The 16,553-nt window shown below is 42.5% G+C and overlaps 1 protein-coding gene across 2 annotated transcripts in view; it reads left to right on the top strand.

The window, feature by feature from the left end:
• Nucleotides 1-16,222, top strand: part of E2F3 (E2F transcription factor 3) — a 77,215-nt gene extending 60,993 nt beyond the window's left edge. For both annotated transcript variants that reach the window (XM_004693312.2, XM_012732962.1), the window contains exons 2-7: nt 4,103-4,214; nt 5,451-5,670; nt 6,484-6,642; nt 9,615-9,729; nt 11,395-11,530; nt 12,626-16,222. In XM_004693312.2, coding sequence (XP_004693369.1) covers nt 4,103-4,214; nt 5,451-5,670; nt 6,484-6,642; nt 9,615-9,729; nt 11,395-11,530; nt 12,626-12,888 — 1,005 coding nt within the window. In that variant the 3' untranslated portion in view covers nt 12,889-16,222. The remainder of the gene's footprint in view (nt 1-4,102; nt 4,215-5,450; nt 5,671-6,483; nt 6,643-9,614; nt 9,730-11,394; nt 11,531-12,625) is intronic.
• Nucleotides 16,223-16,553: the final 331 nt, after the last annotated feature.

The raw sequence follows: 16,553 nt of genomic DNA on the forward strand, positions 1-16,553 counted from the left end.
GGCATTTTTAAAGCCCTAATGACACAAAACTATGATCATAAAGTTAAGATGCTATCAATTTAATCTAGCTTACCAAATGTTTTCTATGGCAGTTTTTCACATTCATTTTATGAAGTGGTTATAATCACGGTATACTTCCTGGCTGTGGGATCTTGGAAAAATTTAAACTTTCATTTTCTCCTGTGAAATAGAAAATAATGACAACTGCTTTTATGGGATTGTGAAGCAAGTACTGTGGTACTCAGCATATTGGAAGCACTCATGTTAATGGTGTCATGGCCAGCATTAGGAACTATGCAGTCATGTGTGGCTTAGCAATGGGGACACATTCTGAGAAATGTGTTAGGCCGTTTTGTCATCGTGCGAACGTTGTGGTTACTAACACAAACCTAGAGTGTAGTCTGCTACACACCTAGGTTATGTGCTGGCTTACCCCATCATGCATGTGGCCCAGGATTAATCAAACGCCATAGTGCAACACATGTATGTATCTTAATGGTACACTGGGGTGCAAGGGCAGTAATCTGACTCAGTTGCTGTCTGTGAAAAAAAAGGATTTGTTGGCTTTGGGTGGGGACTGTATGGAATACACCCTGAAGGATTTGGGACTCAATGGCTCCAACTTCCTGGAGCTATTCTCAGGTAGCTGCAGGCTTCCATACCAGTGGCTTCCAGCAGAAGTCCCAGCGGTTACTGATCTGTCATCCTGCTTTGCTCCTAAACCAATCATGTTAACCTGAGGGGATTAAGCTACTTCCTTTTGTAACCCTGATGAGAAGGGTGAGCCTAGAATGTTGAGCAGGGTGTGGAGAAATTGCCTAAATGGAGAACTGTGGAAAACTTCTTTTCCCGAGCAGAAATGGGTGTGCCCAATGACCCACTGCTGGACTGCCTGACAGTTCTTCCTATTATATCTGCATAGACATGATCAGAACTGCTTTCCAGGACAACTGTTTTGTTACTGAACTAGCCATCTTAGTTGAAGCTTCTAAAGTTAGCACATACTCTGTAGTAAAATCTACTCTGGATGGCTCCTCAGCGTGATACGCTGGGCATGTCCAACCTTTACTTCTGCTCAAGACGAAATGATGGTGCCTCCCATTGGGCACCAGACAGAATGGTTATTTTTCTAGTGGAGAGTCATGTAATGTGAAGATCTATCCAATCAACAAGAATATCTCAACTCAATAAGATGTTCAAAACATGAAGGGACCAAGAGAGATTTTCACTTTCCTGGGTTGCTCAGGACAGAGACCGAAACAACCTCCATTGTATACCTCCCGCCTAGTTTTTTGTTTCATTTCCCAAGCATGTGTGGTGGAATTTGCAAAGCTAAGCATTGAAAGAATGTTGCTCCATCATATATCAGCATGCTTAGCCCTTCTCCAAGAGTCCAGTTTTTGCTGCCACCCTCTGATCAAAAACTGTGTAGTCCTCTGAATCCCAGCCAACCCATGTTCCTGAACAGTGGGTGGAAAGATAACAGGACAAAATCCAACAGAAGTGGACTTTTGGGAAAGGGGTCTGATACACAGTAGTAGCCTCGACAGCCTGTCACGTCCTCCTCCACAGGGACAGTGGGTTCATGGAGCCTTGCTGGCATTGACCTGGTGAGGAGTCAACATGGCTGCCCCAATTCCTATCTTCCGGGAGGTTCTTCTGGAACTGCTCTCTTACAGGACTTTTCTTTTTGGTGTAGAGTTATAGGCCTAGTAATTCAGCCTTAGAGTCTGAGATATCTTATGTTTTCTCAGGCAATAGAAATGACTTTAAAATTCAGTGATTTCCGGGGCCTCCCTGGTGGCACAGCTGGTAAAGCACAGCACTAAGAAGCTAAAGCCACTTCAGCACGATTTTGATTCCCATCCCCAGAGGTGACCCACATGGCATGGCAGACTTCTCCTGACCCACCCTCTGCTCCCCTCAGCAGTGTACTTCATCAGGAGGTCTGTTCTGCTCCCTTCTATGTCTCTGGTGAATCCTCTCACTGCCCCTGCATCTCAGGGCCTATACCTCAGTCCTGTATGCATAAATAAATAAATCTCTTTTTAAAAATTTAATGGTTTCCTCACTACTATTTATACAGTTGGTCGACTTTGTGATTTGGTGTTGGGTAACCAAAGTCATATTGGGCCTCACTAGTCCTGGGCCTTGAAGTTAGCTCTCAGTTTCATAGCAAAAGATCTTTGGAAATTTCCTTAGGCTGTATCTTACTGCTTCTACCAGAGCTAGAGCTCTGCCTCCAAGCTAATGAAAACAGCCTGGGATGGGGAGGCAAAACTAATGTGCCCCAGGCTTCTGGCCAGTGGGGATCTTGTTGTGAGGGCTCAAGCAGTGTTCTGTGACTTTAGCTAATAGGCAGAGAATACAGCCCTGGGCCTTCTTGAGTTGCTTGCTACAGAGAGCCATAGCCACCATAGCACAACTATTTTCTTTACTTTTCAGTAAGCCAACCTCAAATGAAACTCATGTCTCTCAGTAGTAATTTCCTGAAGGCCACAAGACATGACCACACACCCGTGTCTCTAACAAGCCGGCCAGCTCCCCCACTCAACAGGAGCCCATCTTGCCGCAGCCATTTCCACAAGGCTGTCACAAACCTTCAGGTTCCTAACTCAAAGTATTTTGAGCAAAAGGGAGGTTGTATTGCCTAAGGTAGCTGAAACTTCTGGGGAACTAGTCCCAAAGACTTAACCAACTGCACAATTTTGAAGGCTGGCCTCACCCTTTTTTCCACTCTGCTTTCTTCCAAGCCCCCTCCCCTTCCACACACCTACAGCCTGTTCTCAGGTAGCTTCAACTACCAGCTTATCAACCTTACCAGGAAGACAAACCCCTCCTGCCAGTAGATCCAGAAAATTTCCTAGACTGTTAAAGGGAAGGGTTGTCCCAGTGAGCGACACTGATGACCTAGAGCTGATGGCTGAGCCAACCAAACAGGCTCACGCAAGGATTTAACAGAATATTTAGGAGGGGGAAATGAAGTTGAGAAAACAAATATATGAATCATTTCTAGGTCTTCCGAGTTCTGGTTAGCTCAGCAGGACCCAACAACAAGAATACATGGACCACAAATGAAAGCCACATTAGGTATACACTGTGAAAGCAGCCATAGGTATAAAATGAAACAAGTAAATAAAACAAGTAAATAAAATGAAACAAGTAAAATAACCATTTTCTTACCAAACAGGTTTCCATGAACTGGGTAGTTAGTTTGAAAGTATGAAGCTCCTCAATTGAAGAACTTTCCCTAAAATGAGCCTGAATTCACACTGCCAATTCACATTGGGTTCTGGCTTCTTCCCTGCTGAGAACACCAGCATACCCACACAGTGAGAACCCCACAAGTATTCACTTAGTTGTCTTCTCTAAGCCCAGCATGTACACAGAAGACACAAAGTAGATATTTTTAAAGCGAAATTGAATCATGTGAAACCATACGTGAGGACTTCTATTCAACCAGGTTTGATGAGAAAATAGAGTAATACTAGTTGAAAGCTAGGTTGAGTGTTGGCAGTGCTTGTTATCCTGATGAATGGCCACTGGTAGTGTGTGACTAGCTGTGTTACATTTCAGTCACTCTTTCACTGACAGAATGCAGAAAGAGTGTGACGGCATACCGACAGAAACTCAGGCTCTGTGCCAAGCACTGGGTATACCAGGATAAGTGGGAAACAGTCACTGCCTTCAAGGAAGTGAGAAAATCGATAGGTAAAATAACTCTTACATTCAATGAGTGTTACGATGCCAGCAATGTTTGGGGAGCTAAGGAAGGAGCCTCACCCCTGTTGAGAAACAGAAATCGACAGCAAAGATTTACTGGGGGGAAGGGAGTCGGAGTTCCATCTCACCCCCCACCTGGCATCTACATTGAATCAGTGACAGTCAGTGTCCTAAAAGAAAACAGAATTTATCCATCTGAGTGTAGGTGGATGATCTTTGCATGGGCAGAAAGAGCTAGCATGAAGGCCCAGGGCCAGAACCACCATCCCAGTGCTAGATGATGATGAGATCCCAAGCGATGAGCAGATTGGCACCCAAACAGCGTCGCCTCCTGCTGTCCCTATGACCAGTGACGAGCGATTGTCCTTTCTTACTACAGGCAAAGCGAAGGCTGGAGCTAGGAGAAAGCGGTCATCAGTACCTCTCAGATGGTTTAAAAACCCCCAAGGGCAAAGGAAGAGCTGTACTCCGAAGTCCAGATAGCCCAAAAAGTAAGGATTCTTTCACCTCTCCCCGTCCTTGTTGTGGGCTTCCCAACTGTCAAAGCTTGTGGCTGAAAGGATGCCAAGGGGTGAGGACTGGGGGCACGTTGTTGTGCTTTTTCATTTCTTTCTGTGCCGATCCAAAAAAAAATAATAGTAAGTACAACCTCAGGAACACTGAGGAAAGGTTTGCACAGTCACTCGTGTACCTGAATTCTGATGCCAGGCAAGGACCCTGTAAAAAGGGTGCATTTTTCCCTTGCAACTCAGAATGCAAGCTCGTTGGCTGCATTCTATAGTCAGGTTTAATTTTAACTTTCCTCTCTAGACATCTCTTCGTAGACGAAGACTAACGGGGTGTAGATGAGCTTTGCCACCTAGTTCCCTTGCTCAGCACATGGCAACAAAAGAACTGATTGAGACCGATGACAGCTCATTTCTCTTTCCATCAGATACAATCGTCAACTTCTTTTGGGAGAGAAAAATTAGGTTGAAATAGTCAAATGACCCTTATATGTCTTTTGCCTTCAAAATCAAGGCCAGATTAGACTTTTTCCCCGATAGTTTGTGCTTTGGGCATATCACACATCATGTGTGATGATCACGTAAGTCCTTGACGTGTGCATCTGTAAGAGATTAAATACAATATTGAATAAGGACTTTTTGTTTAAGAGGAGGCGGGCAGGTTTGTTTGAAAGCTTTTTCCAGATATTCTTCAGTAAAGAAGAATAAAGCAATCCAGGTGTTGCTTCACATAAAACATTATTTGAAAACTGGTGAACAAGTTATAGATACACAGACATGGGAACCTGAAGTCCCCTTCCGAGGGGTCTGTCTGAGCCCCCAACAGGGAATACTAAAGAGATTCGTGGTCCCATCAAGTTTGGCTCCACGTGTGCCGATCCCACGAGTCTACAGCACTTTCTCATTCCGTTGACAGATAATTTTGAAAACATGCATTATGTCACTAGACCCAGAGAATAGGATAAGCCAAAGTAGAACCTAAAAGAAAATCACAGTAAAATGCTCAAACAAAACAAGAATGTGTACTGTCCCTTCCTGTTCTAATCAAGCAAATTTATAGCTTTCTAGAGCTTAGCAAAAATCAGCAGCAACAACAGCTCTGCTTCCTATACTAATGCTTGGGCTGCTGAGGGAAAAGGGCTTGCTTAACTGCAAAGAAACCCTTCATTGCTTTACCTTTCCCCCTGTCCCCTACCCGCTCGGTTTTTGTTTTTCTTTAAGCTCCAAAATCTCCCTCAGAAAAAACACGGTATGATACATCACTTGGTCTGCTCACCAAGAAGTTCATTCAGCTACTGAGCCAATCACCTGATGGGGTCTTGGATTTGAACAAGGCGGCAGAAGTGCTGAAAGTGCAAAAGAGAAGAATCTATGACATCACCAACGTGCTGGAAGGCATCCACCTCATTAAGAAGAAGTCTAAAAACAACGTGCAGTGGATGTGAGTAGGAGTCTTGACCCGCCCCCTCCCCGATATTCCCCCGTTCGTGGTTCTGATGGGATCCTTGCAAAACTCATCGGGATTGCCCCTGTCCTGACTTGGATGTTTCTGTGTGGGCTCACGTGTGTGATCTAATATAAACTTTCAGGTTTGTCTCTAAAAGGGACTTGGGAATTCACCATGGCTTGATAGTAACATCTGTGTGCTGATGGACATTGGTGCAATTACCACATAGCTTTATCCATCGTTTTAATAGCAGATTAACCCACTTTCTAGATCCATTAAAATGTTCCAGTTCTTCTGGAAAGCAGGAGTGACACTTGAGCCCTGTACACCTACATGTATGATTCAATTATTCAAATGTCTTTGGTGAACTCTGGGTTGGTTACCTGGTCGCCCAGTATTTTAGAAGGAACTATTAAAGCATGATTGGAAGGAGTAAATGTGGTCTGGGGTCTGTGAAGAAGGCCACATAAAACATGATAAGATGAATAGGTATCTTTGCTGCTTTTTTTTTTTTTTTAATTTTGTGGCTATTTGGTAACCGTATTTCACGTCTGCTTTAGAGAAAACTGTTGGGTATTGGTCTTTTTTCTTTTTATCAGATTTTATTGCCTGGGAGGCATGTGACAGAAGGAGCTGTGTGTATGAAAATTTTAAAAAGTACAAATGTTCTAATTTTAACACTTGACTAGAACCAGTGTGACCTCCTGTATCAAGAAGACCAAAGGGCCATTTCTCCTGTCCTCCCCTACTCCTCCTCCCCTTAGCTTCTCCTGAGTGGCCATGAAGAGTTTGTTTTTTGGTTTCTAGGGGCTGCAGTCTGTCTGAGGATGGGGGCATGCTGGCCCAGTGTCAAGGCCTATCAAAAGAAGTGACCGAGCTCAGTCAGGAAGAGAAGAAATTAGATGAATTGATCCAAAGCTGCACCCTGGACCTCAAACTGTTAACCGAGGATTCAGAGAATCAAAGATATCCTTTGTACCACCTGTTTGCTGGGGGTTAGTGCTTTCCAGAATATTTTCAGGCCTGATGATATAATGTCTGTGCACAAGGTAGACTCTTACTCTAGCTTCATTGGCCTGTGTGCTCATGTAAAAACCTCGTTTTTGCCTTACACGTCAGTATTCACGGAAGGTAATTATTGGACTCAATCCTGTCATACCCATTTTGATAGCCCGGTGGAAACTGTTTTTGAAAGCATTTTTATCACGTGTGGTGGGGACATCTGGATACACCCATAGCGTAAGGCAACACTATTATAAGATACGTGAGGTGTCAGTATTAATATTAATGACAACATTCGGCAGATTCATCTTGGGCTTCCCAGATTTCTGGTGGGTGTTAGCTGTCACTGTTGGGGTTCTCACATTCTATTTTCTTTTCATCAGATATTAGAGCAGTTGCAATTTGTTGAATCTGTCTGATTGAGCTAGAGTGGAGGGGTTTGAAAGAGTATAGAAATATTCTATAATTTTAAAATGTATTATGCTGATTCACAACACCAAAAACTGAATTCAGAAAGCACCCTAGGGCCTGAGAAACCTCAGTTTTATCTGTTCGTCTTCAAACATTAGTCCTGGGAATGAAGCCATTTTGTATTCTCAAATGGTTTACGATCTGTTGACCAGCTCAGGAAAACTTAATCGCCCATCATCTCAATAAGCCCAGGATGAGAGATCATGTCATGATATTGACTAGAAGACTTTGTAATATTGCAGCTACTTAGTAGGAGACAGAACCACTTTTTTTTTGTTTTGTTTTGTTTTTAAGTTAAACAGTTTCTCATTTTAGTTCCAAACTACTGATGATTTCACATTTGCTTTTTGCTAGACAATGAAATGGTCCTACCCAGTTTCTCCCAATGTCTCATCTGTAATAGTGGGTCTCCCTCAAAGAGTACAAAGATATTTATTTTCCAAGTCAGACAGTTTTTTGAAACTGATTGTTCATTTCCTGTTGACCAAAGGATTAACCTTGTCAACTGATGATGAGTGAGATGGAGAAGAGAGGTGATGTTTTGAATTCCCAGTGGTGACCAGAGTCGGTTTACAGGGGAAGAACCCAAAATAGCTTTGGTTGGGCTGTTTCATTCATTGTTTAGGTGGAAGCCCCATTGTGGAGGAGATGGAGTGGTTATGTGTGATTGGCAGCTTTCTGGAACATGTAGCTTATAGCCTTGTCACCTACATCAGCTCTCTCTGGGGCCTTTGTTGCAGAAAATGAAAGCTTCCCTGCAGGGGGCTGCTAACCCAAGAAGCAAATTCTGGAGGGAGCCGCAATGGAAGCACTTTCAAGTTTGTAAGATTAGAGAATATGTTTGCACCATTTATTTCAATTCGCCGTTCAGTTCCAAATTCGGTACAGCTTGTTCACAAATGTGTTGAAATTTTCTTTCCTGCAGCATGTTGAGTAATTGTAGATAAGTTTTTATTTTAATGAGTTCTTGTCACATAGCTCTTTGACAATGGGCTGTGGGTTAAATACCTGGCATCATTTTCCCCAGTGTTCTCAGGAAAGATCCAGAAACTGTTGAGTCTTCCTAAAAGGCACCAGTTGGCTGCATTATTGACCAGTAGCCCAGAATCCCACATGTGCTGGGCTAACCAGCGCAGCACTGAATTAGCTGTTGTCTCAACTGTTGAGACTTAAAGAAGATGATAGATGCTCCGAAATATACATTCAGATTTGCAATGGATGTGCTTCTTCTGGGTAGTAGATTCATAGCTTCCTTTGCTTTCTAATAAAAAGCTACTAATCTAAGGATGTCATTTCCTCACTACTCTCTCAGCCCTATTTCTGTATTAATCACATTAGATCACTCTATTACGTATTGATACTCCCTGCAGAAAAGCATTCATGGAGTGGCGATTTGCTCTTATCCTCAGCGTTTTTTGTGAGTTAGTATTTAAAAAACAATTGGCTAAAGACATTGGACATTAGGTATTCCATGCACCTCAGAGAAATAAAGGAATCTGACCTGTTCTCTTTTAATACCTAGTAAAAGTTGCTCTCTACAGGCAAGCTGGCGTGACTACTTTTTATCATTTAATAAGTGCCATATTCCTTCATGATATCCTCTTTGGTTTGGCTGCCAGGGCATTTAAAAGAATCGTTCAGTGCTCAGAAGTAATTACCAAGAGTTCTAAAATATTATTTCACTCTCTTCCTAAATCAGGGTTTCTCAACTTCATTCAGGTTGCAGAACATTGGAAGCTGCTTTCCACCTTGGGAACACTGAGATAGTGATAGAGTTAATAATATCATACAAAGGATATTTTTTCTAACAGAGAAATGATGACACTCTTACCAGTCAGCAGTATATAATCAAAAAGCCCAGGAGCACTTAAGGAAACAAGCTGTCTGCCGGAGTGGTCTTCGGTCCTTTCCACACATACATCTCATTTCTTCTCATTCATCTGAGTGACGGCTGACAGTGGCTAATTGTCAAGTAGCAGATAGAAATCTGGAATTTCCTTTAAAAAGTTCTATTAATAGAAATTAATTTTTTCCCCATAAATTGTGATCTGCCATCGTTTAAGATGGTCAACAGAACATTCCCTTGGCAGTCGGAGAAGACGCGTGCTCCAGTGAACCACCCCCCGGGTTTGGATTTTCTTTAAGTTGTTAATTCCTTAACAAATTAACAACCTGTTAACAAATTAACAAGTTGTTAATTTGTGTGGGGGTTTTCTTGATATTTTCAAGAGCCATGAATTTTTCAGAAATGGGCAGGGAGAAGTCATACATTTCATTGTTTAGTATACAATTGGAAATGAGGATTCAGAAGATTTCATATATTTAAAGACCTTGTAGAAGAGGCATACATGTATGTTCCGACAAGTCAGAATACTTAATTCTTTTTTTTCCCAAACCTCTTTTGTTACCGTCATAATGCGTGCACCTGAGTCGACTAGATGGAAGATTTCCTTAACACTCATTACATTAGCTTATGTTACATATCAAGATATTCGAAAAATTAGTGGCCTTAAAGACCAAACTGTTATAGTTGTGAAAGCCCCTCCAGAAACAAGACTTGAAGTGCCTGACCCAATAGAGGTAAGGAGACAACATCTTTGTTCATCTACAGAGACCTTTCTGGATTGTCTGAAGTTGAAAAGTCATTGACTGTGGTTAAAGTCTTTGTCCTCGAGCATTCTTTCTTCTCCACTTACGTAACCCTAAACCTTGGATGGTTCACCCATCTGATGGGTAGTGAGAGGCCATAAAGTCTAGCTGTGACATAGCAGGACATTTGCCTCCAATGGCACGCCATGCCTGGCCTATATTCTCCAGTCTTCTTTTTCATAATGTGTTATCTCATAGTTCTGATCAATTGGAAGAGTTTGGGGAGTGTTGTGTGTACTAACCTGGCTCTTATTTCCACTGTAAATAGAGAGGTAAATATGTCAAACTACCTCCTGACATTATCTTACCACCTCTTAAGAATTTACCATTTGCCACATGTTTGCTTTTGAGAAATCAAAGGGAACTTTGTGTTAATCAATAAACTAGAATATTGTAAGAAAACAGAGCATATGTTTGTGATTGGTTTCGGATGTACAGCCAATCCTTAAGCTCTTAAACATGGCTTTGAACAGCCAGCATCCACTCAGGAGGTTTTCTTATAAACATAAATACTGAACAGTTCTATAAATGTGTTTTCTCTTCCTTTTGGTTTTCTCAATAGCATTTTCTTTTCTCAAGTTTCCTTTATTTATGAATCTATATGACATGCAAAATATATGCTAATCAACTATTCATGCATCAATAAGGCTTCCAGGCAATAGCGGCCCATTAAGTTAGGTGAGAGTCAAGTCATACATGGATTTGAACTGCATGGGGTGGCATCCATAACCCTATGTTGTTTGAGGGTCAAGTGTACTTTAACAATACAGGCTGAGACATAGCTAGAAGATTTTTTTTAATGTGGTAATATACATTGAAAATAAAAAGAGAGTGAAATTTGCAAGCTCCCATCTAGGCTAGAGTTCTCACCTTAAATGATAATAATAGTTCTATGACCTAGATGAAGAAGAATTTTAAATATTAGTATGCTGCATTCTCTTATTAAACTCAGTTCCTAGCACTTAAGAATACAATTCATCCAGCGGTTATTAAAGTTCAGCATAAAAAGATCCTACCATGAAGGAATAATAACATGGAAATACTGTATTTGGAACACTTAGAGGACTTTTTGATAGTTTAATATAAAATGAGCATCTATAAAGAGTACAGTGCACTTTACCTGTAGTGCCACTTTTACAGATGGCCTCCCTCCCCCGCCCCCTGCCCATTGCGCACGTTCTGCAGGCCAGTAGTCAGTACACTTTCTCTTTAAGAGACTAGACAAGTGCCCATTGTTGGCTTTGTGAGCGGCACAGTCGCCAGCCATCGAGACTACTCCTGTGCAAGGCTCTGCCATTGTAGGGTTGAGGGGGGAAAACAGCCAGAGGCAGCCCAGAGCAATGGAACGGGTGTGAGTCTGTGCCAGCTAAACTTTATTTACAAAGCCAGTGGTGGGTGGAGCATGGACTGGATTTGGCTCTGGGGTTGAAGTTTGCTGATCTCTGCTTTAGAGGGTGCCGGTCTTTGTTAGGGCTAGACTCCCAGTGAGGAAGCAAAATGAGACCTACCTTTACTTTCCCTTTTTAGATGAAAATCACCGTAACTTTCATTTCTAAAAGGGATTTCAGTTCGAACTTATCCCTTCTTCTGTTCTAGAGCCTACAAATACATTTGACCAGTACCCAAGGACCCATTGAGGTTTACTTGTGTCCAGAAGAGACTGAAACACACAGTCCAATGAAAACAAATACCCAAGACCACAATGGGAATATCCCTAAACCCACTTCCAAAGGTAAAAATTCCATCTTGTCATTTGGGAACTATGTTAAAAATGAAGGTGACTAACTAGGAGGATCCTGTATCGGAACCACAAGTCCAGGCAAGAAAGGAAAACTTCCGTTATTATTGTTATTAAAGTAACTTTTTATAAAAAGGCATTCTGATGAGTTGACAGAATAAAAGAATGATCTAGGGCAACCAACTCCTCCACCCATTCACGGAGTCTCAGCTTTTGCTGTCGGCAGAACCCATTTCCTTACAGTGAGGAGAGAAGCTGGGAGCTGGCGAGGTGACTCATCAGCTACCCTTGGTCACACACCTATAAAAGATGCTGCAGAGATCAGTAAGCAGGCAAATGAGAGAAAATTGGGAGAGAAAGTTCTTGTTGAAGTTTTGTGTTCATGTTTCCCCAGTATGGTGAGAGCATATGAGGAGGAAGGCCCCCAGAAACGCATCTGTCTTCCCCTCTACTGTCCCCAGAGCAAAGCATCCTTTGCATCTTTTGTGTGTGTGTCTGTGAGCTTCTGGTTGGGGGTGTATGGTCAGTTTCTACCCCACTTGCTGCCAATATAGCAGCAAGAGTAGGAGTGATTTAAGTGAATAGGTCTACTGGGCAAAAACAAGAGCCCACCGCACTGCAAAGCAAAGGTGCTGTAATGCAAAAGCGTCATGTTTTTCTTCATAGGAATTCAAAGTGGATATGTCTTATTTGTTGATGATAAACTGGTCTTTAATAAACTGGTTCCAGAAGGCCTCACATTCTAGCTGGTGGATTTCTACTAGGGAACCAACGTTTCAATGGGTGCATTTTCTTTTCTTGATATGACTGTTACCAAAGAGCAGTTTTTGAGCTCGTTAGCCTCTCATCTATGAAGCTATTAGTATACTTGTTTGGTAACAGAAGGTATTTGAAAACATGAATGAGTGGACTAGACCAAAGAAAGGCAGGAACAGAGACCCTAGCCTTCGAGGTGAACATTCTCACAGCCGTCTGACTGTCCTCAGGAAAGGGAGTGTGTGTTCGTAACAGCAGTGTGTTTGTTCTCCCAGAGAAATGAGCCTGATTTCTTTCCTAATGCATTTGTTTCCACCAAATTTTTCCTTTCAGACTTGGCTTCAACCAACTCAGGACATAGTGATTGCTCGATTTCTATGGCAAACCTTTCTCCTCTGGCCTCCCCAACCAACCTTTTACAGCAGACTGAGGACCAAATTCCTTCCAACCTAGAAGGACCATTTGTGAACTTACTGCCTCCCCTGCTCCAAGAAGACTATCTCCTAAGCCTTGGGGAGGAAGAAGGCATCAGCGATCTCTTTGATGCCTATGATTTGGAAAAGCTCCCCCTGGTGGAAGACTTTATGTGTAGTTGATTATGCTTTGTGTGAACTTCCCTTATAAACCAATATTTTTTTATCCTGGAACCAGAACATCTGTCATGCAGTGTTGTCCCTTCCTACCTTCTTCCTCTGAGATAGTATCATGAAGTAAACTGCAAACTTCAGAACAAAGCTGACATTTTAATAAATTGAAAGAAAATTTTTTTTTTTTTTTTTTTTTTTTTGTCTAAACGCACAGCGGCAGGTTCCTTCTGGAAAGTCCTGCTTTGCCCCAGGCTCCAAAATCTCCTGGATGAGTCAGCAAGTGAGAAAATGTGCAATCAGGTGTCTCTCACCGTATCTTTCCTCCCTCCCTCCTGGATTGGCTTGCTGTGCCTGACGGATAGGCTGCAGAAGGGGGTCTGGACACCTGGCCCACTCGAAAACAGCAATCTTCCTTAATAGCATTTCAAGCCGTGCCTTCTCCACGGAATGCATGTCTTTGGGGGTCTGCTAATATGGAATGGAACGGCGGAACGGCAGGAACTGTAAACTTGAAGTCATGCAAAAGTCTGAAATGGATTTCTTCAGCTCTTAGGAATATTTAAATTACTGTCATCGTTCAGTTTAAGCTATGGACTGTGGGTCCCCTAGGAAGGAGGTCAACCACCCTCCACAGCCTTTCGGATAAAGAACCCGATTTCAAATATTTGTTGCAGATACAGAAGAATCGTGGAATTCTGCCACTCTCGAGCTGTTGTGGATTTTCCTGTCTCCAGAAACCACTCCGACTCTTTCCCCTTCCCTCCCATCTCCCCCCCACCCCCAACGTATTTGTAAGTTTAAAGTTGATTTGTAGCAAATGCCTACTTAGAAGTTCTTTGTGGATTGTTTTATTAGACTTTCGTTGTCAGGTTGGTTTGTTTGTTTGTTTGTTTTCAGCTGCCATTTATGCATTCCTGTGGTACCCATCACCATTTCAATTTAATTGTTTACTAAGAAACGGTTTTTTGCTCGTTTTGAGTTTATTTAAGCAGAGGGAGAGAACCTCTATGATCATCTAAACCTGTGTGATCTAAGTTTTAACAGCCTCTGCAAAGAAGCATTGCCCCATCTTGCTTCCTGTCCCAGGAGCGGGAGCTTCGAACCAGCAGTGTTGGGGTTCGCTGACGTGGGTGGCCCGTGGCAAAGAGAACCAGGTCAGGTGACAGCGGTCCCCAGGAGCAGCAGGTGTGGGTCCCTCCGTTCTTGGGCTTCCCGGGCCCCGGTGACCGGGGAAAGGGCTCTCTTACATTCACTCAGGGAGACCACTTCTCAGGATGGGGTCAGATGGAGCGGCCTCCAGGGAGAAAGATATCCCACCGCCTGTGGTGTTCTGTCAGGGCGCCGAGGCAGAACAGGGAGATCCCACTGTGTCCTGGGCTGCAACAGCCCTGGCCAGAACCTGTCTCCTGCTTCTCGGAAGGAGTGAGTCTGACCAAGGGAAGTCAGGACACAGAGGAAGAGGCTCTGGGATGCCAGGCAGCTCCCACCTTCCGCTTCAGGAAGGGTGTCCCCCAGCCAGAGGCTTCGTGTCAACTGCAAATCCTACCAGTGACGTCCAAAGTGGCTTCCCCCCAACCCCCACCCCTCCTACCCCGGCCGTCTCCCGCTGGGAAAGTGGCTTAGTACCTCAAATCCGCCCCTGGGACGCTAGGGACTGCGGGAATGAGGGAGTCCTACAAAAAACAAACCTCAAAAGGAACAGTTAAATTGAAATGCCACGTGCCCGACACAGAGGTCGGCACATAGCAGGCACACGATTCATATGTTTCATGGAATTGAACATATCCCTTAGGAAAAAATAACAGAATACCGCGAAAGCCCCAGCCTAATGACGCTAGGTGGATTTCCACACTATAAAAGTGGTGGTGGTGGGGTCAAAACAAGTGACACCAGCACTTTAACTATTTGTGTAGGTATGCATGGGTGTATGTTTGGGAAGAAAACAAAGGTGCAGATTATCTTCCTTTTTCTTCTTCGGCCTCCATCCCCAGCCTCCCCCCCCGCCCCTCACGCACACTGGACTTGGTACAAAATATCCGTGTGATCTGAGATGAAGCATTGGGGTGGGGAAGGGGGGGGAGCTTTGTGTCAAGTGCCTACTGGAAATGCACTGTGGGGTTTTTTCCTGTATGGGAAACCATTTATGCCAAGCTTTTCCCCATGTCCCATATTTATCTCATCTGGTTTTGCTGCCTCTGCTTCCAGCTTTGTGTAATTCTCTTTGCCAGCTGCACAAAGCTGATTTTTTCCAAAGTCTAAAGACTGAACTCACCTGGCTAAGTTGTTTGTGTGTTTTGTTGAATTTCTCCTTAAACCTTGTCGTCATGTAATGCCGTATTTATTGCTTGAAAAAATGAAGGGAATACTAATAAGTCTTAAAAGTTCCTTCATGCTTAAGGTTTTCCAGTTCATGGGCTTCACTGGTGTACATTTACTAGAAGTCCATGCTGTATTGTTTGCATTAGTCGTTTTTCTTCTCGACATAGTGTCTGGCACACAAAGGGGTTAGTACTACAGTGTTTGTGTTACTTTCCGTACTAAGTATGCAGGTTCCCTGGTACCATTGAGTTGCTGCTATTTAAGCTCACACATGAAATGGCTAAAAGTTACAAGTGTGCGAATTATGACTGCGTGAGCCTTAGAAGATAAAAATGTTTATAAAGGGCAACACATGAGCTGTCAAACAGTGTTAGGTGTATGTTTATATGTACAGATTGTGCATAGCGATCATTTTATTTAAGTTGATATGTAGTCTGCTCACTTTCATTATCTAGCAATTTTGTACAATACTAGCAATTCATTTGTAAACACTGCCAGAATATTTTCTAGCTGGTTTGTAATTTTTTAAGAGTGTTCTTTTGCTTTTGTTGTTGTTGTTGTGGGTCCTGTTTTCCTTTTTTGTTCTAAGTGTAGATCTGTAAATAAAATTGCAGTATTTAAAGCTTTAGCTTTCAGGAAAAAAGTCAGAACTCAGTGTGTGCATGACAACTCGTGTGTATGAGTGGAGGGATTTGAAGGAAGATGCCTTGGAGAGTGAGTTGGGCGGTAATTGTCAGATTGTGGAAATTTCTTTTCCAATGGGGTACATGATTTTGTCAAATGGAAGTATTTCTCCCAAAATTGGGAGTAGGCAACTAATCAGTTTAGCTTTGTGTTGTATGCTAGTTTAAAAAAGAAAATATGTAATATAATGTAAAAAAAAAAAGCTTTTATGATGGATTTTGTAAATAGATTTGTTACAGGGTATAACCTGTTCTAGCTGTGATCTTACCACTTCAAATGGGTGTAATTTGAATAAATTTTGTATGGTAAAGGATCAATAAAATGATTTTTTTTAAGAGTTTAGACTTGTGACTGGGTTTTCTTAATATTATCTTATGCACCTGCATTAACTTCACTTTTCAAGACATGCTTTTAAGCCAACGTTCAAAACATCACTGTTTGCTTAGTCTTTTTTTGAGATTTTGTGAACGCAGCACTGACCACCTGCAGAAACCACCCCAGACTTGGAAGTGACTTTTCTATTGACAAAGTGACAGGTCAAGATTCACTCCTCAAAAAATGTGAACCAAGAGGTTTTATTTCTCAGCATCAGTGATCATCTCCCTTACTTCAGATTCTGTGTTTCTTGTAATGCAAACTACAAACAGATTAGAAGAATTTTTTGACTACCA

Source organism: Condylura cristata, unplaced genomic scaffold (assembly GCF_000260355.1).
Source record: "Condylura cristata isolate star-nosed mole 26May11 unplaced genomic scaffold, ConCri1.0 scaffold00037, whole genome shotgun sequence".
NCBI classification, from domain to species: Eukaryota; Metazoa; Chordata; class Mammalia; order Eulipotyphla; family Talpidae; genus Condylura; species Condylura cristata.